The sequence below is a fragment of the Lepidochelys kempii genome, chromosome 1, assembly GCF_965140285.1.
Source record: "Lepidochelys kempii isolate rLepKem1 chromosome 1, rLepKem1.hap1, whole genome shotgun sequence".
NCBI classification, from domain to species: Eukaryota; Metazoa; Chordata; order Testudines; family Cheloniidae; genus Lepidochelys; species Lepidochelys kempii.
Window position 1 is genome coordinate 257,947,248 of NC_136380.1, and position 22,993 is coordinate 257,970,240.

At 49.9% G+C, this 22,993-nt stretch overlaps 2 protein-coding genes and 1 non-coding gene across 11 annotated transcripts in view; 2 read left to right on the forward strand and 1 right to left on the reverse strand.

Annotated features, from left to right (window-relative positions):
* The first annotated feature begins 1,702 nt into the window (after positions 1–1,702).
* KCTD17 (potassium channel tetramerization domain containing 17) lies at positions 1,703–12,785 on the forward strand. 9 transcript variants are annotated; one of them, XM_078850659.1, is made up of 8 exons: positions 2,083–2,164; positions 3,388–3,540; positions 4,250–4,358; positions 6,201–6,292; positions 8,061–8,156; positions 9,416–9,541; positions 10,159–10,424; positions 11,877–12,785. In XM_078850659.1, the coding sequence occupies exons 3-8, from the start codon at positions 4,346–4,348 to the stop codon at positions 12,139–12,141; spliced, it is 858 nt and encodes a 285-aa protein (XP_078706785.1). In that variant the 5' UTR covers positions 2,083–2,164; positions 3,388–3,540; positions 4,250–4,345; the 3' UTR covers positions 12,142–12,785. The 9 variants fall into 9 exon arrangements, with proteins under 9 accessions (XP_073181613.1, XP_078706778.1, XP_073181645.1 ...); XM_078850652.1 differs by lacking the exon at positions 3,388–3,540 and having other exon boundaries at positions 1,909–2,164; XM_073325544.2 differs by lacking the exon at positions 3,388–3,540 and having other exon boundaries at positions 1,909–2,164; positions 10,293–10,356; positions 11,877–12,028.
* Positions 12,786–14,441: 1,656 nt separating this feature from the next.
* The window catches only part of TMPRSS6 (transmembrane serine protease 6), a 31,755-nt gene continuing 23,203 nt past the window's right edge, over positions 14,442–22,993 (reverse strand). Inside the window, exons 13-17 of the mRNA XM_073325420.1 lie at positions 22,480–22,596; positions 21,804–21,972; positions 19,326–19,600; positions 15,547–15,683; positions 14,442–14,600 (exon numbers count right to left, since the gene is read on the reverse strand). Coding sequence (XP_073181521.1) covers positions 14,442–14,600; positions 15,547–15,683; positions 19,326–19,600; positions 21,804–21,972; positions 22,480–22,596 — 857 coding nt within the window. The remainder of the gene's footprint in view (positions 14,601–15,546; positions 15,684–19,325; positions 19,601–21,803; positions 21,973–22,479; positions 22,597–22,993) is intronic.
* LOC140905667 (U2 spliceosomal RNA) lies at positions 16,084–16,276 on the forward strand. Its single transcript, XR_012156910.1, has one exon. It is a non-coding gene; the product is annotated as a U2 spliceosomal RNA (small nuclear RNA).

The window sequence follows — 22,993 nt, forward strand, 5'->3', positions numbered from 1 at the left end:
GGAGTGGGGCAGAGAAAAGTGGGGAAAGAGATGCAGGCTAAGGAATTGAAGGACGGAGGCTGGAGAAAAAGGAGATAGATGGGGGGGATAAGAGGAAAAAATAGATGACAGACAATAAGGGTTTGGGCCTGAGTCTCCACTCTAACCAAGGTATGCCATATAGAGTTAAGGAGCAGGGGAGCAAAAGTGACTATGCCACCTATAGTTTATATTCTTTGTGCATCCAGGGGCCTGTCTATCTGTCTTCTCTTCTAAATTAGAGGAGACTCAAGGCTGTTCATATTTACACTCAGCAGTGGTGGCCTAGGGACTACTCAGCAGCTGAAAATAGCTAGAGGACAGCATATTCCAGCCACATTACCTCCTACCCCCGGCACACCCCCTTCGCTAGAGAGGAGTGGGGTAGGCTGGCTCTGTTTTCCAGGGAACCCCTTTAGACTTGGTTACTCACCTGTGGGGAAAACTGTTGCCTTTATGCCCCTTATATGGCATAAAGGGACTGAATTGTACCAGAGAACTAGCTCCCTAAATGGAATAAAAAAAAGAAAGGGTGTGTGTGTGTGTGAGACCCAAGAAAAGACCCAACTGTAAGGTTAATAGACGTGTGCCTACATTTCAGCACTGCACTTTATGGCTATTGCCCTGGCAGGAAAGGGTCAGGTACCTGTTTGGGCGGGTGGCTTTGGGCCAGTGTTAGCCTTTGGGAGGGAAGCTACCTGTGTTTTTCTGCCTGATGTGAATACTGTTTGAAATGTTGGCAAAGGTGGTTGCAGTTAATAAGTCAGATGACCTCTGTTGGGCATGGTAGAAGCATAGTTGAGGGGATAGATAAAGTTTGCGTGTTTCACCTGGGCCAGGGGTCATGTGCAACTTAACTTCCAAAAGGGCACCCTCTCTTCCTTCTCAAAACCTTCCCCCCTCCCCCGCCACAAATGGGGCACTCAGAAGAGACAGAGGTAGGTCTTGTGAATGAGTTAATCCCCTGGATGGGGGTGCGGGCAAGGCCTGGGACTGCATAAACATAGAGACACCCATCCAGGAAAGGGAGGTTTATGCAAGGCAAGTTTGGAGTTGGTGATGGGGTAGCAGCCAAGGGGAAAACTTGCTGACTAGGTGATCATCACTGCAGATAAATTAAAAAAACAACAACAGGGCTTTGATAGTGGACACTGGTCCCCTACATGCATGAGCACCCACATAGTCTCAATGACCAAAATAGTTCGAATCCTCTATGAGTGTCTTGCTGCAATAGCAGAGAAGTGAATGCTATGATAGTTGGACACCCTGCTGGGCAAAAGGAGAACATGAAAGAGATCTGGCTGGTTCAGCATTGGAAGACTGAGCCACATCCAACACATAGGCACAGAGCAGAGAACAGTTTTCTCCTCAACCCAAAGCACCACTGCCTGCAACACCCTGCTCAGAAGGTGTGTAAACTGCAGCTTCCAGAATCCTCTAGCACTCATCACCCCGTGCAGCAGCAGTGGCGGCATAGATAACACTGCAGATCCTGCGGCAGGCAGAGTGGGCTATGCAAAACTACAGCTCTCAGGATTCTTTGGTGAGCAATCGCAGAGACGATGTAATGTGGTCATATTAACAGGGTTTACATATTATTTCAAAGTAACCTACAGCTATCAACTGAACAGCAGCGACCAGAGAGAGGCCCCAAGGCAAACCCATTATCCTGGCACCCCTGGAATTTGGGGAGTGTTCAGAATGAGGAGCTGGGTTTTGTCCCTTGTGCCCATCGTTAGTAATAACAGACATGCCATTGATACAGAATCGTTCTTCCCCAAAGATCCCATAGCTGCCCACTTTGAGCACCCGTGAAATGCAGCCACCTCTGGGGTGGAGAGCACCAGATAAACTACAGGTCCCAGAATCCTCCAGTGCCCAACACCTGCAGGGGCGTCTCCAGCCTGGGAGGGACGGAGAGGGAGAGATGAGGATGGAAGGAGGAGGGGAGGAAACGCAGGCTCCAGAGAGGGTTTCGTTGACCTGGGAGAGCCACCCGCCGCAGCCCGCAAACAGCAGCCGGGCCAAGTGGGTCCGGCTGAACGTCGGGGGCACGGTTTTCCTCACCACCAGGCAGACCCTGTGCCGGGAGCAGAAATCGTTCCTCTGCCGCTTGTGCCAGGGGGAGGAGCTGCAGTCAGACCGGGTAAGCGGCGAGCTGGCGCCTGCTGGCCGCCCGGACCCGCACTGGGGAGGGGGGTGGCTGCGGCTGCGGCTGCGGCGCGCCCAGGGGGGCAGCGCGGAGCCCTGAGCTGGGTGGGATCAAAGCAGAGCGCAGGCCGGGCTGGGAGGAGCTAGCCCCGGCGGGGGAAGGCGGGGTCCTAGTACAGGGTCCAGAGGGAGCGGGATGGACGGAGCTGGGGAGGCAGCGGGACGGACGGCGCGGCGCGGCGCGCGCGCAGGGGTGATTGGAGCGAGACCCCGTCCCTCTCCCCCCCGGGGGACTCACTCCCTGCGTGCCAGCCAGAGCCTCTTCGGGGGGTGGGCCCGTCCCGTCCCCTCTGTGGAACGGGAGGAGGCTGTGGCTTAACAGTGGGGACCGAACAGGCCCGCCAGCCCGGGGCTGTGTGGCACACAGAGCACCCGTCTCCTCTGCCTCCCCGCGCCACCGGTCTGGGACGCTTTGCACCAGCCCCGCAAGAGGCGCCCTCCTTTCTCCCTCTGTCACACGCCCAGCTCCGTGGGTGGGACTCAGGCCTGACAAGGAGACTTGGCTTTACCATGTAGAGCCACAATAAGTAGCCTCCCGCCAGAGACACAAGGTGCGGGAGGTACGTTTTCTTTATTGCACCAGACAAGCTTCCCAGCTTACACAGAGCGCTTCTTCCAGTCTCCTCCTCCCAGTACAGGCTGAAGAGGTAGGAGCCCTGCTGAGACCAGAGTCCACATCACGTCTTTTTATTCCAGGATCTCCCTGCTAGCCTTATAGAATCATATTATATATAGGAAAGGCTTGCGGGGTCTGCACCTCAGGGATGAAATACCAAGACCTGGGGCCCCAGCAGGATCCGTTCAGCCCTTTGCTCTTTCAAAGGAGATAAATTGAGAGTACTGTGCAGTTTGCGCTGCATGTGTATTTAGGTTCTGCCTGAATGTTAGAAGTCCCAGGGTACTTTAAATTAGAGATGTTTCAGAGTAGCAGCCGTGTTAGTCTGTATTCGCAAACAGAAAAGGACTCCTTGTGGCACCTTAGAGACTAACCAATTTATTTGAGCATGAGCTTTCGTGAGCTACAGCTCACTTCATCGGATGCATTCAGTGGAAAATACAGTAGGGAGATTTATATACATAGAGAACATGAAACAAATTAGAGAATTGATTTAACCCATTGTACTTTCAAACATGCCTCTTCTCCCTACTGTTTTGCAGTGTGATGTGTATCAGCTGACTGCAGCCTTCCACCCCAGAGGTGGCTGCTTTTCTGTAGTACTATATGCATGTCGTTTGGGAAGTGCTTTGGGATCCTAAAGTTAGCTCTTATATGCTACTTTTAATATTTAGCTCTCAGATCACTTTACAAAGGTGAGTAGGTATCATTAGTAGATCAGGTCAGGGATTTTTTGATAAAATGGTTTTTCCTTGGAAAATGCTGATTCATCAAAACCAAGCTGTTCCTGGGAAAGGGTCCATTTTTTTGAATTTCTTGTTTTTCAGGGAAAAGAAACATTTTGAAATTGTTGAAATGTCCCACTTTGACATTTTCAAAATGGAAAATACTGGGTTTGGGATTAAAATTATGTTTTGGTTTGAAATTTTAAGTTATTTTAAGATTAAAAATGTTAAACAAATGACACAGTCAAAGTTGAACTGAAATGTTTTGATCTCTCTGGTTTGAATGTTTTTCTTTTTGAATTTTCCATTCATAATTTTTTGTGTTGAGATTTTGACTTTTCATCCCAATTTGGGGTGGAAAAAATTATTGAAATCTCAAAAATTCTCACAAGACTGGAAAACTGTTTCCTGACCAGCACTAATCATTATCCCCATTTTTCACAGGGAAAACAAGGCACAGAAAAATTAAGTGAATTCCCTAAAATCAACAGCCAAAAGGACCCAGGTTTCCTCATCCTCAGTCCTGTGCCCTGTCCACTGGATCAAAGGAGCTATAGAAATGTAACCCAGGATTACTACAGTTATTATTTTATTGTACTCCATTGTCTAGAGAAGTTAGGGTCAGTGGCAAGTTTCCCCCCTGGGTTCTTCCCATCATGGCTTGTCTCTATATTGTTAGGATGAAACTGGTGCGTACCTAATAGACCGGGACCCCACATATTTTGGACCTATCCTGAATTTCCTCCGTCATGGCAAGCTGGTACTGAATAAAGACATGGCTGAGGAGGGTGAGTGTTGAAACCCAGAAAACTCCCTCTTCACACCCAATCCCTCTCTTAGAGGTGGGTTACAGTAGGTGCTGTTAACCCCAGTCTCCTGACCATATCCAATTCTGCTGTCTAAAAAATTCCCCCCAGTGGCGGGCCCTCTCCCCTGTGCTAGGATTTTTGAGACAGCTATCTTTGGAGCCCACATCCCGGGGAACTCTTTGTGTCCCATTTGCCATACAATAAAATGAATGAGAGTTGGGAGAAAAAGCTTGCTGGAATTTCCCCTTATTCCTAGTGATGGTATGATATTATGGTAGGGTGAACTCATGCTGATTCAACCCTGTGCACACTGATTTCCTCACCCGTGCTCCACTACTTGGAGCATGAAGCTTTTGTCACTGGGGCTGGGAAAGGAGTGGCTAGGCCATGGTAGTGGTGGATCTCTGGTAGGTAGGATCTCTGATGAATTAACAAGTAAGAAATGGATGGCCTTCCCTGGTGTTAACCCCACAGGGTTTGAGCCCTAAGTGACTGAGAATGCTTTACAGTATTATTGATTTCCTCCCCAGCATGCCATTTCTCCCAGTGTATGTGAGAGAGGGACTAATGGGGTGGGAGAATGAGAAGCTCTGAGGGAATCTCAGAGTCTATCTATACTATGGAGACTATGCCAGCATGACAATGCTGTCAGAGTTTTTCTGTCATTGCAGGAATGCTGTCTCCCCGGACAAAGTTAGCTATGTTGATGGAAATCCACTTCTGTTGACAGAGCTGCGTCTACACTAGGGGTTTTGTCAGCATAGCTATGTCGGTCAGCTGTGTGGTTTTTTCATACCCCTGACTGACGTAGCAATGCCAGGAAACTTTTCAGTGTACCGTAGGCCTACGTGGGATGGTTAGGGGCAACTAAATCTCACCTGCTTGCCCTGTCTATGTACTGATCTCAAGAGAGAACCTGTGTAGTCACTGAATGCTGGTTCCTAGGCATCGTTCTCCCTTGTGGACCCATAAGGTGCCCCGCACCCTCCCTGTTAACAAACATGATCATGTTTGTCTCAGGGGAGCGGACAGATGCAGCTACTGTAGGTTAATGAAGTGAAACACACATCTTTGTTTACCTGCTTTGGGGTAAAGTGCTATTCAGAGATCAGCAACAGGCCCAGGATGGGGACCAGAAGACTAGGCTCAGTACCTACAACAATAAACAGGATTCGCTCCCAAGTGGATAGCACTCAGTAACTGAGGGGTCTGGGTTTAATCCCTGCTGAACAGAGCCTACAGGACAGTAACCAGCAGGGCAAGAATGAGCCCTTAAGTAGCTAGTGGCCTAAATTCACTCTAGTTCATAGACACTCTGGGTCAGTAATCAGGGTGCCTGAGTTCAGTGCCCAATAGGTAGAGCCCTGAACCCTCCCTGGGAAAATAACCCGCAAGCCTGGGATCAGGTATTAGTGGGTAGTGTCCTCCTCCTGGAATAACAGCCAGGGTAGGGATATAGATGCACTTCCCAGTAGGGTGAATCCTGGGAACATTAACCAGAGAAGAGTTAGGGTTCTGTCTTCACTTGTAGAGCCCTGACATCGTAACCAGGTTAGACACCCCTGCGCCTCCCCTTGATACAGTAGTAAAAGGGGCCTGAATTCAATCCCCAGGTGTAAGAGCTTCCAGGCAGCAGAGAACTGTTAATGTGGGATGTTGTGGTGTCCCTTCTCCCCAGGGGAGAGAGTTCTTGGTACAGGCATGTGAATTCCTGAAGCAGCCAGATGGGGCTTTCTCTTCAGGAAGCTCTGAGTACTGGGAAATGGGACTAAGAAGGACAGATACTTATTCCCATGTCTTTTGCGCTCTGGGTGTGTCTAGGGGTTCTAGAAGAAGCTGAATTCTATAACATCGGCCCTTTAATCAGAATAATCAAGGACAGACTGGAGGAGAAGAACTACACCATAACACAGGTCTGAGGGGAAATGGAGAGGGGCAGGGTGGATGGAAAGCTAGAAGAGAGGTCAAATAGGGGAGGGACAGTGGGAAAGTGCCGTGGAAAAATAACCCACTGGTGGGTGACTGTTACTGATCCCACTCTGTGCCTATCTGCAGAGGATATGAGTTGTTACAGCCCCGAGCCACAGAGCTTTAGCTCAAGCTGTAGCAGCCAAGGCTTTTAGTTCTGGAGGTTCTTGGTTCAATTCCTGGTGTGTCAGCCCAGCTGGCCCGGTCACATAAATGGGAGTTGTTTGTTGGCACATAAATACGCAGGGATGATTCCACTGATATATGCTGTGTCATGAAATCTTCCACCAGCAGGAAACCTTCATTGTAGTTAAAATAAAATGGAAGTCCCAGAGGTGGCACTGGATGCTGTGCTTTTCTGATCTGGAAGGGTGCGATATCCTGAACCTCCAGACAGGGCATTAGTTGCAGGGGCTATTTCAGTGTGGGAAGGGGATGGTTTGTGGAAGATGCATTGTCTGTGTGCTCCTGCAACTCCAGAAAGAAGCCAGCCTGTTCCTTTTAGTGCACTTTTAGTGCTCTATCACTGTGGGAGGCAGGGATATCGGTGGGGAGTCACTGAGGCATTAATGCTGTGGGAGGCGGAGGGGATGTCTATAGTGGGGAAGATCACTAAGGCATGACTCCTCCATCTTTGGCTGTGATTACCTCTTTCAAATCGCTCTTTAATACCCATTTCTTCCAGTAATAATAAGAGTTAAAAATTGTTTATTATTTGCAATACTGTAACACATAGACTCTCACACTGAAATTAGAGCCCTATTGTGCCAGGCACTGTACAAACACAGTCAGAGACAGCTCCTGCCTCCAAAGAGCCTGCAGTTTAAGTAGACAAGACAAAGGGTGGGAGAAAAACAGGCTTATTACCCCCATTTTGCAGATTGGAAACAAACACAGAGAGTGTTTTCCCCCCCAGGGTCACTCAGGAATCCTGCAGCAGAGCTACTACTTGGCTTCACCAGTAATCTCTCCATGGTCTCTTTCCCTGTGCACTGATCCCATGTCTGAACTTGCATTCCTTTTTGTCCTGTCTGCCTTAGTTTGTAAACTCCCTGAAGTAGAGACTGCTTTGCTCTGTGCCTCCACACTCGAGCACAGTGGGCATTTATGGCACTATATCAGAGGTTCTCAAACTTTTGTACTGGTTACTCCTTTCACACAGCAAGCCTCTGAGTGCGACCTCCCCTTGTAAATTAAAAACACTTTTTAAATATATTTAACACCCTTATAAATTCTGGAGGCAAAGCAGGGTTTGGGGTGGAGACTGACAGCTCACGACCCCCCACCTAATAACTTCCTGACCTCCAGTTTGAGAACCCCGGCCTTATATCAGTGGCGTTCATTAACAATGATAACAAATGCAAACTTCCTGTAAGAATGAGCGTGGCCTATGCTGGGTGCTGGACCCTTCCCCTCCTCACGGTAGATCCTTTTAATCCATGTGCTCTCCTGCTGCACCTGAGGTGTGATCCTGCAGAAACCTTTGTCCTCTCATACCACCCCTTTTTGGGCAGGGCAATATGAAGTTGGGTTGCGGGTGTACCTTTTTGTAGGCCCCTCATTTTTATAATCCCAGCCAGAGGCGTATCAGCTTTTGTCACAGAATAACACTCAGAATCTTTTGAGGGTATGAAGCCACTTGGCTCAATTTCCTGCCGGAACATCTGCCCCCAAGGCAGAGTTCCTCAGCAACGTGCCTCACTTTCCTCACAGGGGCCTCCGAAGCATGTGTACCGGGTGCTGCAGTGCCAGGAAGAAGAGCTCACTCAGATGGTTTCCACTATGTCAGATGGATGGCGCTTTGAGCAGGTAGAGTAGGATGTGTGGGCTAGAGAAGAGACAGGGAACGTGCTCGAACACCAAGGCACCAGAATACACCACTTCCCCTGTGGTATTGTTTACTCACCAGGTACAATGCCAGTAGAGCCAGTGGTGAGCTGGAGCTGGTTTGCTGGAACCGGTTGTTAAAGTTAGAAGCCCTTTTAGAAGTGGCTCTCCCATGAGGGACAACTGGTTCTCAAAGGGCTTCTAAATTTAACAAGTGGCCAAAAACTGAACTTCCTGCTCAGGCCCAGGGAGGCGGAGGTGAGCTGGGGCGGGGGGGGGGGGGGGGGGGGGCGTGAGGAAGGCCGCCTGCGCTGCAGCAGGTAACCCAGGGGGCGCGCAGAGGAACCGCTCCCCGTCCCAGCTCACCTCCGCCTCCTTGGGCCTGAGCGCAAAGCCGCCGCCTGCTTCTCAGCCCTCCCAGGCTTCCTGCCGATCAGCTGATTCGCAGGAAGTGGGAGGGGTGGCGAAGGAGGGCGGCGTGTTCAGGGGAGGAGGCGGAGTGGAGGTGAGCTGGGGCCAGGCGGGGAGCTGCAGGTGGGTGCTCTGCACCCACCAAATTTTCCCCGTGGATGCTCCAGCCCCAGAGCACTCACGGAGTCGGTGCCTAAGGTGCCACTTTTGATGTGATCATTGGGGGTGCAGCTGCTCCCCCTGCTTCCCCCCTAGCTTCGCTACCCCGCCCCTAGGAGCCAGAGGGACCTGCCGGATGCTTCCTGGGAGCCACCCCAGGTAAGTACCGCCGGGACTCCCCACCTTGCCCCCCGGCAGGTCCCTCTGGCTCTTAGGGGCGGGGCGGGGTGGGCACCCACTACTGTGGCCAACGATACCATCGTGCCCGGTTCTGAGGGCAGTCCGGAGACAGGGGAGGGGGGTGGATGGGGCAGGGGTCCCGGGGGGGCGGGCACGGGCCACAACCCCCTCGTGGGGAGAGGGGGGAACTGGTAAGATTTTGGCAGCTCATCACTGAGTCGATCTCATTTCTCTGCCACCTCTTCTCTGGGGAGCCTGAAGGAATCTGAGTGAGGTTACAGTTCTTTGTGTACAGCAGCTCCACCCGCAGGTCTCTGTGTCACAGCCTCTGTTTAGTCCTCAGTCCCTCTGGTTTCTTGATGGGAGTAGCACATAAGTATCTGACTCCATGCTCCCTAAGGGCGTTGTTTATATCCCTGTTCCCAGTGAGAAGTGGACGTGTAGCAAAGCATGTGTGAGATCTTTGACTTTGTTCCTTTTGTGATTTCCAGTTGGTGAATATCGGGTCATCCTATAACTATGGGAATGAGGACCAGACAGAGTTCCTGTGCGTGGTCTCCAAAGAGCTGTACAACTCACCCAATGGTCTGAGCTCTGAGCCTAGCCACAAAGCCAAGGTGAGACCAACCTGCACTTCACCGTCCGTGTTAATGGCTTATCTTCATCACCATAAGAGCCTCTTCTCTGTTTCCTCCCTCCCCCTCAGCGGTGAGCTAACCAGGTGGTGAAATGTCATGGCCTGTCCCTTTGTTCAGAGTCATAAAGTGCTACCTCCTAATGAACAGGACCTTGTGTGTGTGGCAAATCACTATAACAAGGTACCTCTGTCCTTCTTGTGCCTCCCCAGTCTGCCTCCTCATCTCCTACCCACGCTGAGTGTGTCACTATCATCAGACCCATCAGTGTGTGAATACCCAGAATGCTTTGCAGTGGGTACCTTTGTTTGCTGACTAGAGCACCATATCCTCTTTCTGGAGAGCGAGGAACGCTTTCTCCACTGAGTTGTGGTGTGTGGAAATGGGAGGCACCCTCCTCACCTTCAGGCCAGAGAGGGAGGTGAGAAACTCCCTTGGGGTATGCTTTCTTGGTAGACACAGAACATGGGAAGGACCAAAATCCATCAGTCCCTGACAACCCTCTGCATTTCTATGTGGGGAGACGTACCTGCCTGATTCCCATGGGCAATCTCCGGTCAGGGTTCCAGAGAGAGCCTGAATTTCTCTGAACCCTAAAGGTCTTCAGGCCGTTCCTCCCTATATCCAAATCTGGCCGCTGCTTTGAGCCCTTGCGCATGAACAAGAATCACCATGGCAGGTCTTGCAAGTGTCTCCGATCTTTCTTCCCTTTGTACTGCACGCTGGGCCGCAGAGCACAGAGGAGGATCCAGAGGAGGAAGAGCAGGAGCAGGAGGAGGAGGAGGCAGAGGAGAAAGGTGCATCAAATCCCTGAGGAAAATGATAATAATAAAAACCCAACCATAAAGCCGTCCGTTCCCGTCTGGTGAGAGTCCACACAGCTAGTGTCAGGGAAGCACTAGGGAAGGGGCTGAGGGAACCACTCCAGGGAGCAGGGGATGCAGTGGGGCTGAGGTCACAGTGGTAGAGGTGGGAGATCTATTACACATGGCTGCTACTTTATATTTAACTTATTGTTTTTTTTATTTTTATTTGCAGCAAATTAATCTACTCGGGATTCTGCTAATTCTTTCTCCTGTCCAGATTCCCTCTCCTGCTCCCTTCCCGCCCATGGGGTTCTTGTCACCTCTCTCCTACTTCCTCCCTTCCACACAGTTCTTTCCCCAAGAATCCCTCCCTCCACTCCCCTCTTCCCTCTCTCTCTCTCTCTCTCTCTCTCTCCTCGTGCACCTGGTTTCCTGCCTCCCCTGTCACCTTCCACTTCTGGGGTCCTGTGTGCTCCCTGCTCAGGATCCTGTCTCCTCCTGCTCCTCACTCTTCCTCCTCTGCAGGTGTGTTACCTGTCTGCACTCTCAGATATGACTCTGAGCTCTGCATGAGTGACTCTCATCGCCTCCCCTCTTATGGATCTGGCCCTGGTTTGTAGGTCTTTGGTGGGGGCAGGGAGTGGTTGATTCTTTCCTTACTCTGTGCTTTTCTGATTCTTTTTGTGTGTGTCTTACTTTTTAAGCAGGCCTTACAGTTCTGGACTAGAGGCTCTGGTAGCAGAAGGAAGAGTAAAGCTGTGAGACATTGAGAGGGATGGGAACAAGGGCAAGGAAGATAGATGGGGAGCTGGGGAGAATGCTGTATTTCTGCCTGGCATATGTGAACACAGGACTTTTCCCCAGAAGCTACTGTTTAATCCTCCTCTTGATAGATGAAAGAATATTTTGCATGAGGATTTCCATATATTTCCCTGCCTTTAAAAGCAACCTTTGCCAGGTGGGCGTTTCCCAACAGATTCTGACAGGGTAAGCGTTCTGGGGATGAAAATAGAAACTAGGCAGCTCTGTGTGAAGTGTGCCCCAATTTTTGGCAGAGAGAAAGAGAACTTGGGCTCGCTGCCCTAGTTGTGTGGTGAAGGGGGTGAGGAGGCCTGAGAAAGGGCCTTGCTTCAATCTTTTTAGGGTGTTTACAGGATTTGTGCTAAATTGGGGGTTCCTGAACCCCTCTTCCCACACCCCTTAGATTAGGGGGAGTCATTGGTTCTCTGGTATTTGCCAGGCTCTCTCCATCCCTCTGTTTAGGGGTCTCTCTGCCCTTAGCTGTGGGGCCTGAGAATTATACTGAGTCAGTATATTTTACTCACATGGATTTTCCTTCCTCTCTCTTTCTCTCCCTCCCTCCTTTTTCATGTCTCTTTCTTTTCTGTTCTCTCATCTCCTGTCACTTTGCTTTTCCTCTTCCTCTCGATTTGTGTTGCTCTCCCTCTCTCCTCCATGCTTGATTTCTCTCTGCCTTTGGTTTTGTTCTTTGTCTCTCTCTCGTTTTCTAGTTGTTACAAGCCAGAGGCCTCAGGATGTGATACCGACGATCAACTCCAGCCTTTTAATTTCCATTTAAAATCTTTATTTTTGTACTGTAGTTTATGGCAGCCCTCTGGGGGAAAGCGTCGCAGCGACTCCACTCCTCACCCTCAACTTGTTGCCTTTGTTTTTAAAGTTCTGTTTTGGAATATCGTTTCTGAAGCTCACACTCGCATCCCCCCGAGAAAGGCAGATACCCCCGTCTTTGTGTCTGACTTGCTGCAGGGGATGTAATCCACACCCTGCAATCTCCCCAGGCCCACAGGATTTCCCTTCCTTAGAGTCACAGTCAGTGCTTAATTTGTGCTAGGGCTGAGCCCCGGCATCTCTAGGCTTGGCAGTTCATAGCCCCGGCACCTTTGGATTTGCCGCATCAGTTTTGAAAGTAAATCATTGCTTGAGCCCCGGCACCTCTTTCACTCTAAATTAAGCACTGGTCACAGTGACCCCTGCTGGGGAGGACAGAACTCAGCAGCTACACGCTTCCTTCCTACCCCGACCTGCTGACTAGATTCAGGCCTGTGTGTCTGATTCACTGTCAGAGCCACTGTTGGGGAGGGCAGTTGAGCTGTGCTTGTCACCAGGGGGCAAATGGGGAATCCCTGCCTCTCTCCGGATAGCCTCTGTGCTTAGCACAAGGAGTAAAGGGGCAGCCTTGATCCTTTGCTGGGTAATACACACACAGAGGCCCTGCAGGGAGAGGTTTAATTTCAATGGGGGTGAAAGAGGCAGGAGTACGGCATGGCATACCTGGCTTCTGATGTAGCTTCTGACTGTTCTAGGAAGGAGATGCCTGCCAGGGCTTCTGGGCATGGGGTGTTTCTGCGGTGTCTGAGGATGCTGTGTTATAACTCCTGAATAAATGTCACTGTCCATTACTGGCTGTCTCCTCTCCTTTTTGCCAGAGCACTTTGGTGCTTGTGGGAAGGACCCGAGAGCTTGGGTTGAGGCCTCAGATTAACTGACATTAGCACGCATCCACTCAGGGCTAGTCTTCCTTCCCCACCCCTTTGTTCAGGAACAGCAGGTGCGGCAGGATGTGCGTGTGAGTGGAGTCTCTGTACCCAGCACTCTGTCGGCCAGGAGACTTATGGGTCCCAGTGGAATGATGCTGGGCTAAGGAAGCCATTTCCATTGCTCACGCGGCCCAGGATAAAATTCATAAACACGCATGAAACAAAAGTTGCTTGCTGGGTGTAGCTCAGCCTGGAGGCTTGGCCCTGGCCTGGGCTCCTGGTCACCTACTCTGACCCTAATGTACCTAAGTACTGATATTTATTGCATACGCATTGTCTTCCATTCTCAGGGGTGGAAGGGGATGTTCTCCTGGTTCCTGGCTAAAGTGACGGAGACATTCCCACAGTCCCAGGGAGCCTGGCTGGGCCTCCCTTTTCTGCCTGTAGTTCCCCAAGTGTGTATAGCAGGGCTGATGGGGGAACTTCTTTCTGTTGCAGTTCACACCACAGTGATGGGCACTGTATAAGCACCCACACAGATTACAGCTGGTTCATGCTGTCCCCAGGCTGTAGCTGAGAGGGAGGTGTTGGTCTCTTTTTGAGGTTCTCTAATCTGGTCTTATCAAGTTGCTTCGTATGGAATTCTAGGTTGGCAGACACATTCTCAACCCAGAGAGAGTTAAACAGAGAGAAAATTGCAGAGCAAAAAAGTAATTATTTTTATTCCCAATTCCAGACATTGGCCCATAATATTTCTTTATAAATACATAGCCATCACCATCTAAAATACTTTGCTTGCTGCCTTCTCCCCTCACTTGCTAGCAACAGAGAATGGAAGTGAAGGAAGATCTTTTGTGTTAAAGGTATTAAATGAATTCAAGGGAGCGGGTAGGAGGTTGCACAGATGTTATGTACTCAGTGGCCAAGAATTGTGCCTGGAGGGAGTCCAATTGCAGCATAAAATGATGGTGAAATTACAGCACCAAGGCAGTGACATGTACTTGGGAAAAGTGATGGATCATGTCTTGGAGGCTGTAATAGACAAATAATTGCCCTGTTGAACCTAACTACACCCTCTAGCTAAAGAAAGAAGCAATTATAGAGATGGGAGAGGAGGAGGCGTGGGGGGAGGAGAAGAATGAATGGCAGGGAAGGAGAGAGAGATGGATTGATATCACAGTTACTGGAATCTCGTTTCTATCTACATCAGTCAGATTTTCTTGCAGCAAATGTTCCAGTGTTGGGACTGGGGATGAATCATGTAGTTCATGTAAAGTTAGTCTCCCCCATGCTCCTGTCCAGAAAGCATCTGCTCAGGGCCCCCATCTTTCCATCCTCCCTCCCCTCAATGCACCAGAGACCTTTGTGTGCCTGGCCTTAATACAAGACGGGGCATTTCTTGGAGAGGGTGGAGGGGCTTCCCACTTGTCCTCACATACCCCCAGGGGAAGATTTACTTTCACCCCATCCCAAAACATAATCTCTGTCTTTCTTAACACTCTGGAGACAAGTGATCAATGTCAGGAACAGGTAACAGAGCAGCCTGTGCCTAGTGGGGAAGGCACAGGGGGACATCCCTCAGCTCATTGTCTGTTTCATCCAGCCTAGCACCCTGGTGATCCTGGTGTAGACCCCGTAAGTATCTGGACGTGCGCAACCCAGCCCCCAGCTCACCAGGCCAGCCAGGAACCACCTGCCACTGGGCTCCTTGCAGACAAGGGGACCTCCGGAATCACCCTAGAGACAGAAGGAAACAAAGAACCATCAGAACACTAAAGTGATGGGGGTGGAGCATGATGAAGAACTAGCACGTACTTTGAGAATACATTTCCTCTACTTCCTCTCATCTTCAGGCTGCAATTCAACCCCTCCATCCCATTGCCCAAGGCCTCAGCAGCACCCCCAATGGAGCTAAGTATCTCAGGCAGATGAGTGTAGGACAGAATCAGAAACCCAAGACTTCTAAGAAAAGGTATTGGCCACTAGCACATCCTCGGCCATGTGTCCCCTTCCCCAATAAGTCTCTTGCTTATTCTTCTAGTCAGTGGAAGGGCCTCAGGAGGAAACAGGCTGGAGCAAGTCTAGGGAGGGCTTTGCCAATTGTAAATTTGAACTGGATCCTAAAATTAATGGAGTGCCAGTGGAATTCCCCGGGGATGAAGGGTAATGTAGGAGCAGGCAGAGAGCAGCAGCACCAATCAGCACATGCTGGGGTGGGGTGAGTTATGGGAACAGTCTTCAGGTAGATGACGGGGAAGTTGCTTGGAGTAGGAAAGCAGAGGAGTGGCTGAAGAGGACGTAATGGCCTGAAAAGGGAAAATCCAATCTATATTGTCACCAGCATTCCTGACTATGGGGAGGACCAGCAGGAGGAAGTGGATAATCTTCCCTATGGAGCTGTGTGTGGCTCCACCAAGGTTCCAGCACTATGTGGAGCTCATGGGAGACTGGATATAATCCTAAGAAACTGAAAAGTTTCTGTGTTTGCACCGGAGGATAAGCATGAGCAGGATGTGACCTGCAGTTGGGGCAAGAAGGTCTTTCTTCTAACCTCTTGGAATCAATATACACCTTATTCAAAGCTATAGCACATGTTCAGGGAAAAAAAGACCCCTCCCCAGCCCTCATCCATTGCTGGATGATCCCCCTTTAAGGTGGAAGTGTCCCACATCTCCTCTGTCACCTGGCAGGCATCCTTCTTGCCCTTGCGGTAGCCGGCACAAAGCATTCTGGGAGAGATCTGGTAGTGATAGGCCACACTGCAGATGTCCTGCTGGATCAGCTGCACATCCACCTTCTGTAGGATGTTACTCAGTTGCCCTAGGTATGGAACAAGAACAGTGGGTCAGTAACAGCAGAGCTCCCTGCCTCTTCTTGTTATCCCCAGACCACAGCCACATCTCACCTCTCTCTGTCTCCAGTTCATGGAAAGAGCTGCCACTTGGATCACCATCTTGTCCTCCACTTGCATCACATCTTCCCCCCTCCCCTAATCCTTACCTTAGCTTCTCACCTTTTACTTCTCACTTCACCCACAAGGCTCTACACAACTGATCCCTATTCAGCATTACCCTGCAGCTCTTTGCACCAGCAGGGCAGGAGGGGAGTAGAGCTGTTGGGTCGCCCTCAAAGTTATATAAGTATGATAGAATTATAATTATGTAGTAGTAGAAATAAAGATAGACAAAAGACTATATAGGTATGGTAAAAAGGTATGAACATCAGTTCCATGCTGTTGAATTTTGGCTAAGATCAAGTGTAGTATCTGTTCTTATCAGTTTAATATCTGATATGTCCTCTATCTGAGGACTATATATTAAATGGATTTTTGGAACAGGGAGATGGAATAGGAGCCTTGAACTCTGTACCATTTTTTATTTCAACATTATCTTAATAAAATTATTAAATCTCTTCTTATTTCACTCTGTAACAAATGCAAGGCCAAAGTGCTAATTATTTCAGGCTGGTACAGGACAAAGAGACTGTGCTGGAAAGTGATAAGAACTTTGAGGAAACAATGCTGTTCTTCAAAACAACACCCTGATGCTCTTCCCCCGCGGGGGTCCCTTGTCATGCCTATGTAAATCTTGGTATCCAAAGAGGGAAAAATAGATAGTGGGATAAAACTTGTTAAATGAATCAAGATTCATAGATTGTGTTGTTAAGTAAAATAATGAATGATGAGTGCATGGAATTGAGAGCCTGAAGCAGGGAAATAATTGGTTAGTAAATGGTGCCAGCCTAATCCTAAGAATTTCAACCTTGATATCGATGGGCCGAAGAATATGCAAAGTGGAGATAACCGGATGACCCCCCAGAGGGCGAACCGGAATCCACCCAAAACGCATCAAGGAAGAACGAGAAGATAACACCTCGCCGTCATGGAGCCGTCATGGATGTACCACCTGCTGATTGAGCTGATTGATGGTCATCTCAATTGTAAATTCAGCATGATGAAGCAACTTCCATAGACTTGTATTGAACCAGAGACCTATAAAAATTGGGTCCAGGGACTGTGTTCTTTGAGTCTGGTTCTACGACCACCCTCCAGGAGCATCGGATGCGCATCTGACAATGACTCAGCTCCACTCTCGTGTCCAGGCCACCTGGCCAGTGACTTGGCACGAGCAACATCTAGGCTGGTGACTATAACAACCTTTATGTAGAACCTGTGTGTGAATGTCTGTGTGTGTGAATGGATCTATATAGAAATTGCATATAGGAATATTTTGTTGTATTTACAATAAATGTGGCAATTTGCCTTGTCCCTCTTACAAGATCCTGTTGGTATCATTTTTATTAGTGTAACAGAGCTATCTGGAGGATGACAATTCCATTTTGCAGCAACTTGTTGCGCTTTCAGAACTTGTTTTCGTCCCACAGTGGATTGAAAACATGGCCTTCTGAACATCCCCATGAAAACAGAATTGTGTTGAACTGTCCGGTTTTGGATCCAAACCAAAACTTTTCAATTCAGGAAGTAGCGTGGGTATGTGGCACTGGCTAGGGAGCTGGGAGACTCAGGTTCAAGTCCCTGTCCTCTCTGATTCAGAGCAGAGGTTTTCATCCCAGATCTCTCTGAATAAGGCAGAATCTTTCTGATGAAAACTTCATCCAAACTGCTAAGTCTCCATGACTGTCCCAACCAGCTCTATGAGGGGAACAGGAGGCCAGGGCCGGTGCAAGGATGTTTCGCGCCCTAGGCAAAACTTCCACCTTGCTCCTGCTATCCCCCTCCCCTGTTACTTGCTGCAGGCGGCCCCCCACCCCTGACCCCAGCTCACCTCCACTCCACCGCCTCCTCGGAGCGCACTTTTGGCCGCCCCCAACCACTTGGCGGCTTAGGCAGCTGCCTAGTTTGCCTAGTGGTTGCACCAGCCCTGCAGGAGGCACATGGGCAATACTGTATGAGTGCAGCAGGCTGTAGTGACCCTCCCACCAGGGGCACAAGTTAGGACAGCCCTCAGGGGCTGCACTGGCTCCTGCAGCTGCTGATCGGAGGAAGTTCAAGCTGCAGCCCCTCCATCTGTCTGATGGTGCCTTATCCCTGCACAAGTGCAGGGCTATATCTGGGCCCAGTGTTGTCCCCGCAGCCAGCTCTGATCTTCTCAGGCCTCTCTCGTTATTGCGCTTTGGCTCCTTTTCTTGACCTCAGCTCCACACCTTCTCTCATGCCATCCCTTGTGTTCCAAGTCTGGAACATCTCTAGCCTTTTTGTCTGCCAAGAGAGCTCCTGCTCCTCCTTGCCCACTTCTTTCACAAAGCTGTCCAGCATTGATCTTCATGACAATATTGCCCTGGGAATTCTTTCTCCATGTTTCATACTTACCTGTCTGAATTAAACACTAAGCTCATTGGCAGGGCACTGCAACTGAAACCTGATATAACTGGGTTCAACACTCCCAAAGGAGTTGTACCAGTCTACAACAGGTTAGAATTTGGACCCTTTTCATCAGTCAGAGAATTATAGCTATTATATGGACGGAACCTGTCACTGTAGGTCATTTAGCCCAGTTCCCTGCCAGGGTAGGATTCTTCCTTACTATACTTTTACTAGTGCTTTGTCCAGTGTAGTTTTAAATGACCTAGGTTGAGGAGGGGTGACACCTGATTTTGGGTGCCTCCATATTTGGGATGCTCAACGTCTTGAAGGGGCCTGATTTTCAGAGGGCAGGAGCTCAGCTCTTTCTGACAGTCAGGGGCACCAGCCACTTTTGGCTTCTACTGCTTCCCTTGGGAGACTATGTTGTTGTGTGTGTAATACACCATGCACACATATAGCTCCCCGTAAAGAATTATAGCTACAAAAATCCTTCATGCTCCCTTCACTTGCTGACAAAGACCCTTCTCTAGGTCTTTGGACCCAACGCCTCCAGCTGAGAGCTGTCCCAGAGCAGTGCACCTTCCCATCCCAGTCCTCCCAGGATGACCCATACTGTCATGAGTTTGTCCTAGGTCCTGCAAGCCCAGACAGTTAAAATCTCTCATCTTTTGGGGGACTCGTGCTAGTCTGTCTTCATGCTGTGATGTTACATCCATATGTGATAATTCTGCATGATGCAATATGATGATCCACTAGGGAGAGCTGGAGGCACTATTAGGGTAGATTGCAGTTGCAGTAGGTAAAGGGGGAAAGGGCACTGACATATCAAAGCTTTCCATTATCTTTCAAGGAGCTTGGAACTGCAACATTCTCTGACTTTTGTTTGAGGGACCCCGCGTCAGATTCTTGCCAAGAACATTATGCCACACTGAAGCAACCAAGCCCTGAGGTGAGCCTCCTAGCGTCACAACAGAATTTATTTATTTGGGAGGAGATTTTCAAAGGCAGAAAGAGTAATTAGCCCAACTTTTCATGGGAGCTGGGTGTCTAACTACCTTTGAAAAATCCCCCCTTCCTCCCCCCGTAAATCCTGGAAGAAAGGTGGATCCTAACAAGAGCAGCAAACATCCTGCATGTACCTCCTTCCTTGAGAGCCCCCCATCCAGTGATCCAGCAACGGAGGCCAGGTTCAAAGAGGTGGGAGTGGGCGGGCAAGCAGATGGGCTGAATGAAGGACGAGTTGATAACTGGGTGGTCAAGCTGGAGCAGGGCCACGTCGTAGTCGTGGCTGTCCTCCTCATAATATGGGTGCAGGAGGAGGCGGCTCACCTTGAAGGACACCTCATTCTGGCTGCTGACATTCTGAAAGTACTTGCCCAGGTAGACAGTCCAGATGGATGGGGAAGCCAATCTACTGGGGGCAAAGGGAGAAAAAGTGTGTCAGTGTTAGAGAGACAGGTGGGGCGTGCAGCACAAAAAGGGAGAGTGAGAAATTGGGGGAAATGAAGGAGAGTGAGGGAAGTGAGGAGAAGGCTGGAAAATCAGAGAGACAACGGACCGGCAAAGGAAAGGAAGGGAGCATGGGGGAAGTGACAGCTCTGTGAAAAGGTCAGAGAGGGAGGGATGTAAAGGAGGGGAAAGACATAGCTGAGGGCTGGTCTACACTGAAAACGTAGGTCAACCTAGCTACGTCGCTCAGCAGTGTGAAAAATTCACACCCCTGAGAGACATAGGTAAGCCAACCTAAGCCCCAGTGTAGACAGCGCTAACTCAATGGAAGAATTCTTCTGTCAACCTAACTAGGATTTACTGCAGTGATGGAAGAACCCCTTCTGTCACTGTAGTGTCTACACTCCAGTGGTGCAGACATACCCTTCGGTTGAGCAAGGGTACATTACAAGGAGGAACAGCCCTAAATGGGAGCATAGATTAAATAGCACATACCTCCTACTGGGAAAAGCCAAGAGAGGTGGGGATTGGAGGTGGAGCAGTGGAGATGTTTAGATAGATTAGCTAGCATGCCTAAGGGGATGGGAGAGGGGAGAGCATGTTGCAAGTGGGAGGGTGAAGGGCAGAGAAGAAAACACAGTGGAGAAGACTGGGGAAAAAAAACTGTAAGAGGCCTATTGTTTGGACACACGGTCCCTTCCACCTCTGTGCCTTCTCCCACGCTGCCCCTAATGCATGGGAAATACTCCCTGACAAACGCTCCAAACAGCTGCTACCTTCAGGGCCGGCTCAAGGCACCAGCGTTCCAAGCAGGTGCTTGGGGCAGTAGTTAGAAAGGGGCGGCAGTGTTTCCACGGCGGCGGCAATTCGGCGGCAGCTCCTCTGTCTCGCCGGCCACGGCAGCAATTCGGCGGCAGCTTCTCCCTTTTGGCATCCGCGGCTGCAGTTTTTTTCACCGCTTGGAGCAGTGAAACCTGTAGAGCCGGCCCTGGCCACCTCATCCTCCAACAAATCCCTCCTTAAGGTTCATCTCTGCCATGATGCCTCTGAACCCCAGCCTGCTGGTCCTAGCTGGGCGCATGCCCAACTGTAACTATTCCTCTTCCCCTTTTCTTCCTCCCTACCTCTAACCCCAGGACAAAATAATAATAGTAATAAAAACAAGCCCCACCCTACAAAATACATAACTAGCAAAGCGGTGCTAGTGTTCCACCAGATCCATCTGCTGGACTGTTGTAGCCATTTCCTCTACCCTTCGTCTGTGTGTGTCTCCGGATGGTAAGCTCCTCTGGGCAGGGATTTTCTCTCTTCGGTGCTTGCCCAAGTTCCCAGCAAAATGGAGCTCCGATTCTAATTAAGGCCTTTGCGGACTACCATATATAATTATTTACTACGAGTCACCTCTAGAGGGCTGTGACATGAGTGACAGCAAAGCTTGAGGCCCACTTTAAATGAGAAAAAAGAAAAGGAGGACTTGTGGCACCTTAGAGACTAACCAATTTATTTGAGCATAAAAGCTTTCGTGAGCTACAGCTCACTTCATTGGATGCATGTAGCTCACGAAAGCTTATGCTCAAATAAATTGGTTAGTCTCTAAGGTGCCACAAGCACTCCTTTTCTTTTTGCGAATACAGACTAACACGGCTGCTACTCTGAAACCTTTAAATGAGAAGATGGGGTTGCAAGTCATCACTGGCCTAACACCTATCGGGTGAGGGGCCAATGTGCTGGTAGCTTGAGCTCCACCAATGCTCTCACCACATAAAGCTAGGCTGGGCTTCCCCCTGTGAGTCCCCATTTACTCTTTTTTCGCATGAAGGAGAAAAGTCCAATTGTGTATGTTTTTAGGGTTCATGACCATTGTGGAACCAGAGCCAAGCACAGAGCGGATGGGAGCTATGCAAGCTTCCCTCCCCTCTATGCCTTCCCAGAGCACCTCAGCACCTCCCTGCTACCACAATCTTGCCCTCATACACACACATCTCCAGCAGGGCTTCCCAGGCCTGACTTCCTTGTTCCAGCTCTGAGCCACTACCGTCAATGGTTCCGAAGTGAGTGGCCATTCTGTGACGTGGTTCCAAGTTGATTTAGGCTGAGACCCAACCGGCTTTGATGTGAAAGCAGTCTGAACTCGGTCTCCTCCACAGCGCTCTTCCCTCACCATTTACCTGTCATCCTGGAAGCAGTGAGCAGCCGAGACCACCCACCGATCGGCAATCAGCGTTCCACCACAAATATGGCTCCCGCGGACCTGAAGGCTAGCCTGCCATGGCCATTCCCCTTCTACAGAATTGGCGCCACCCACAATCCGGTTCAGAGGGGCCTGCCATCCACAGTCTAAGGAGAGGAAGACATAGGAAGACAAGGAGCAAAGACATCAAGTCTGCCCTTCCCCTTTGCTTTACTGACTTTCCAGTCTGCCATTTACACCATTTATACCCTTGGCCATTTACACCCTGCCTGGCACTGGCTGGAGCCATTTTATAGCATGTCAGGGCTGAGATGACTGAAAATTCCAGTGTGAGGTTTTTCCCTATTATTAACACAGGTGAACCCTGCACCACCTTTCCCACACGCTTGAGCTCAGTCAGCAGCAGCTGGGACACCCGTGCTGTGAGCCTCCTCTCAGCAGTGCCCGGTCTGTGCCAGTCAGTGTTCTGTTAATGTGAGCTTCCTCGGAGCAGCATCCCACTACTGGCAACCAGGACTCCAGCAGTGCAAACCAGGGCTCTGGTAGAGCGAGGTTCCTCACAGCAGGGCCCAGCCAGCACTGTTCTTAACTCCAGGAGTGGGAGCTTCCCCCTGGCAATGCCTAGGAGAGTGCCCTCCCTTCTCACTCCTCACCACAGTGCTTCTCATCAGACGAGTCCTTGCAGTCAGTGGTGGAGTCGCACTGAGGGTTGGGTTTCTTCACGCAGCTCCTGTCTGCACACTGGTAAGTGAAAGGCCCGCAGGGGACTCCTGGAAAGATGAAGTTGGTTGGGGGAGTAAAGGGGAGAGACTTGAATGAGGGTTGGGGGATTTCAGTGGAGAGCATGGGGCAGCCAAAAAACTCCACGTCAACCTTCTGCCTGGGTGAACCCCTAGATTAATGGGTGGGAGTTCCCTCAGTAATACCCCTGTATTAGCTGGTAGGTTAAGAGAGAGAATGTTACTAGCTGTACTTTGGTGTTAGCTGGTAGCAGGGTCCTGATCTGGGACTCAGCACAGGAATTTTATCAGTAGCTTATTAGAGAGACAAGGTGGGTGAGGTAACATCTTTGATTGGACCAACTTCTCACCAACAAAAGCTGGTCCAATAAAAGCTATTACCTCACCTCCCTTGTCCCTCTAAAATCCGGGTATTGACACGGCTACA

What these genes read in the sequence shown, in the direction of transcription:
- KCTD17 (XM_078850652.1), top strand. Translation starts at nt 1,946, where the DNA reads ATGAGGATGGAAGGAGGAGGGGAGGAAACGCAGGCTCCAGAGAGGGTT. An exon ending in AGGAGCTGCAGTCAGACCGG is followed by an intron (nt 2,165 to 4,249) that starts GTAAGCGGCGAG and finishes CTATATTGTTAG; the next exon opens with GATGAAACTGGTGCGTACCT. An exon ending in AGCCTAGCCACAAAGCCAAG is followed by an intron (nt 9,542 to 10,158) that starts GTGAGACCAACC and finishes TGAACCCTAAAG; the next exon opens with GTCTTCAGGCCGTTCCTCCC.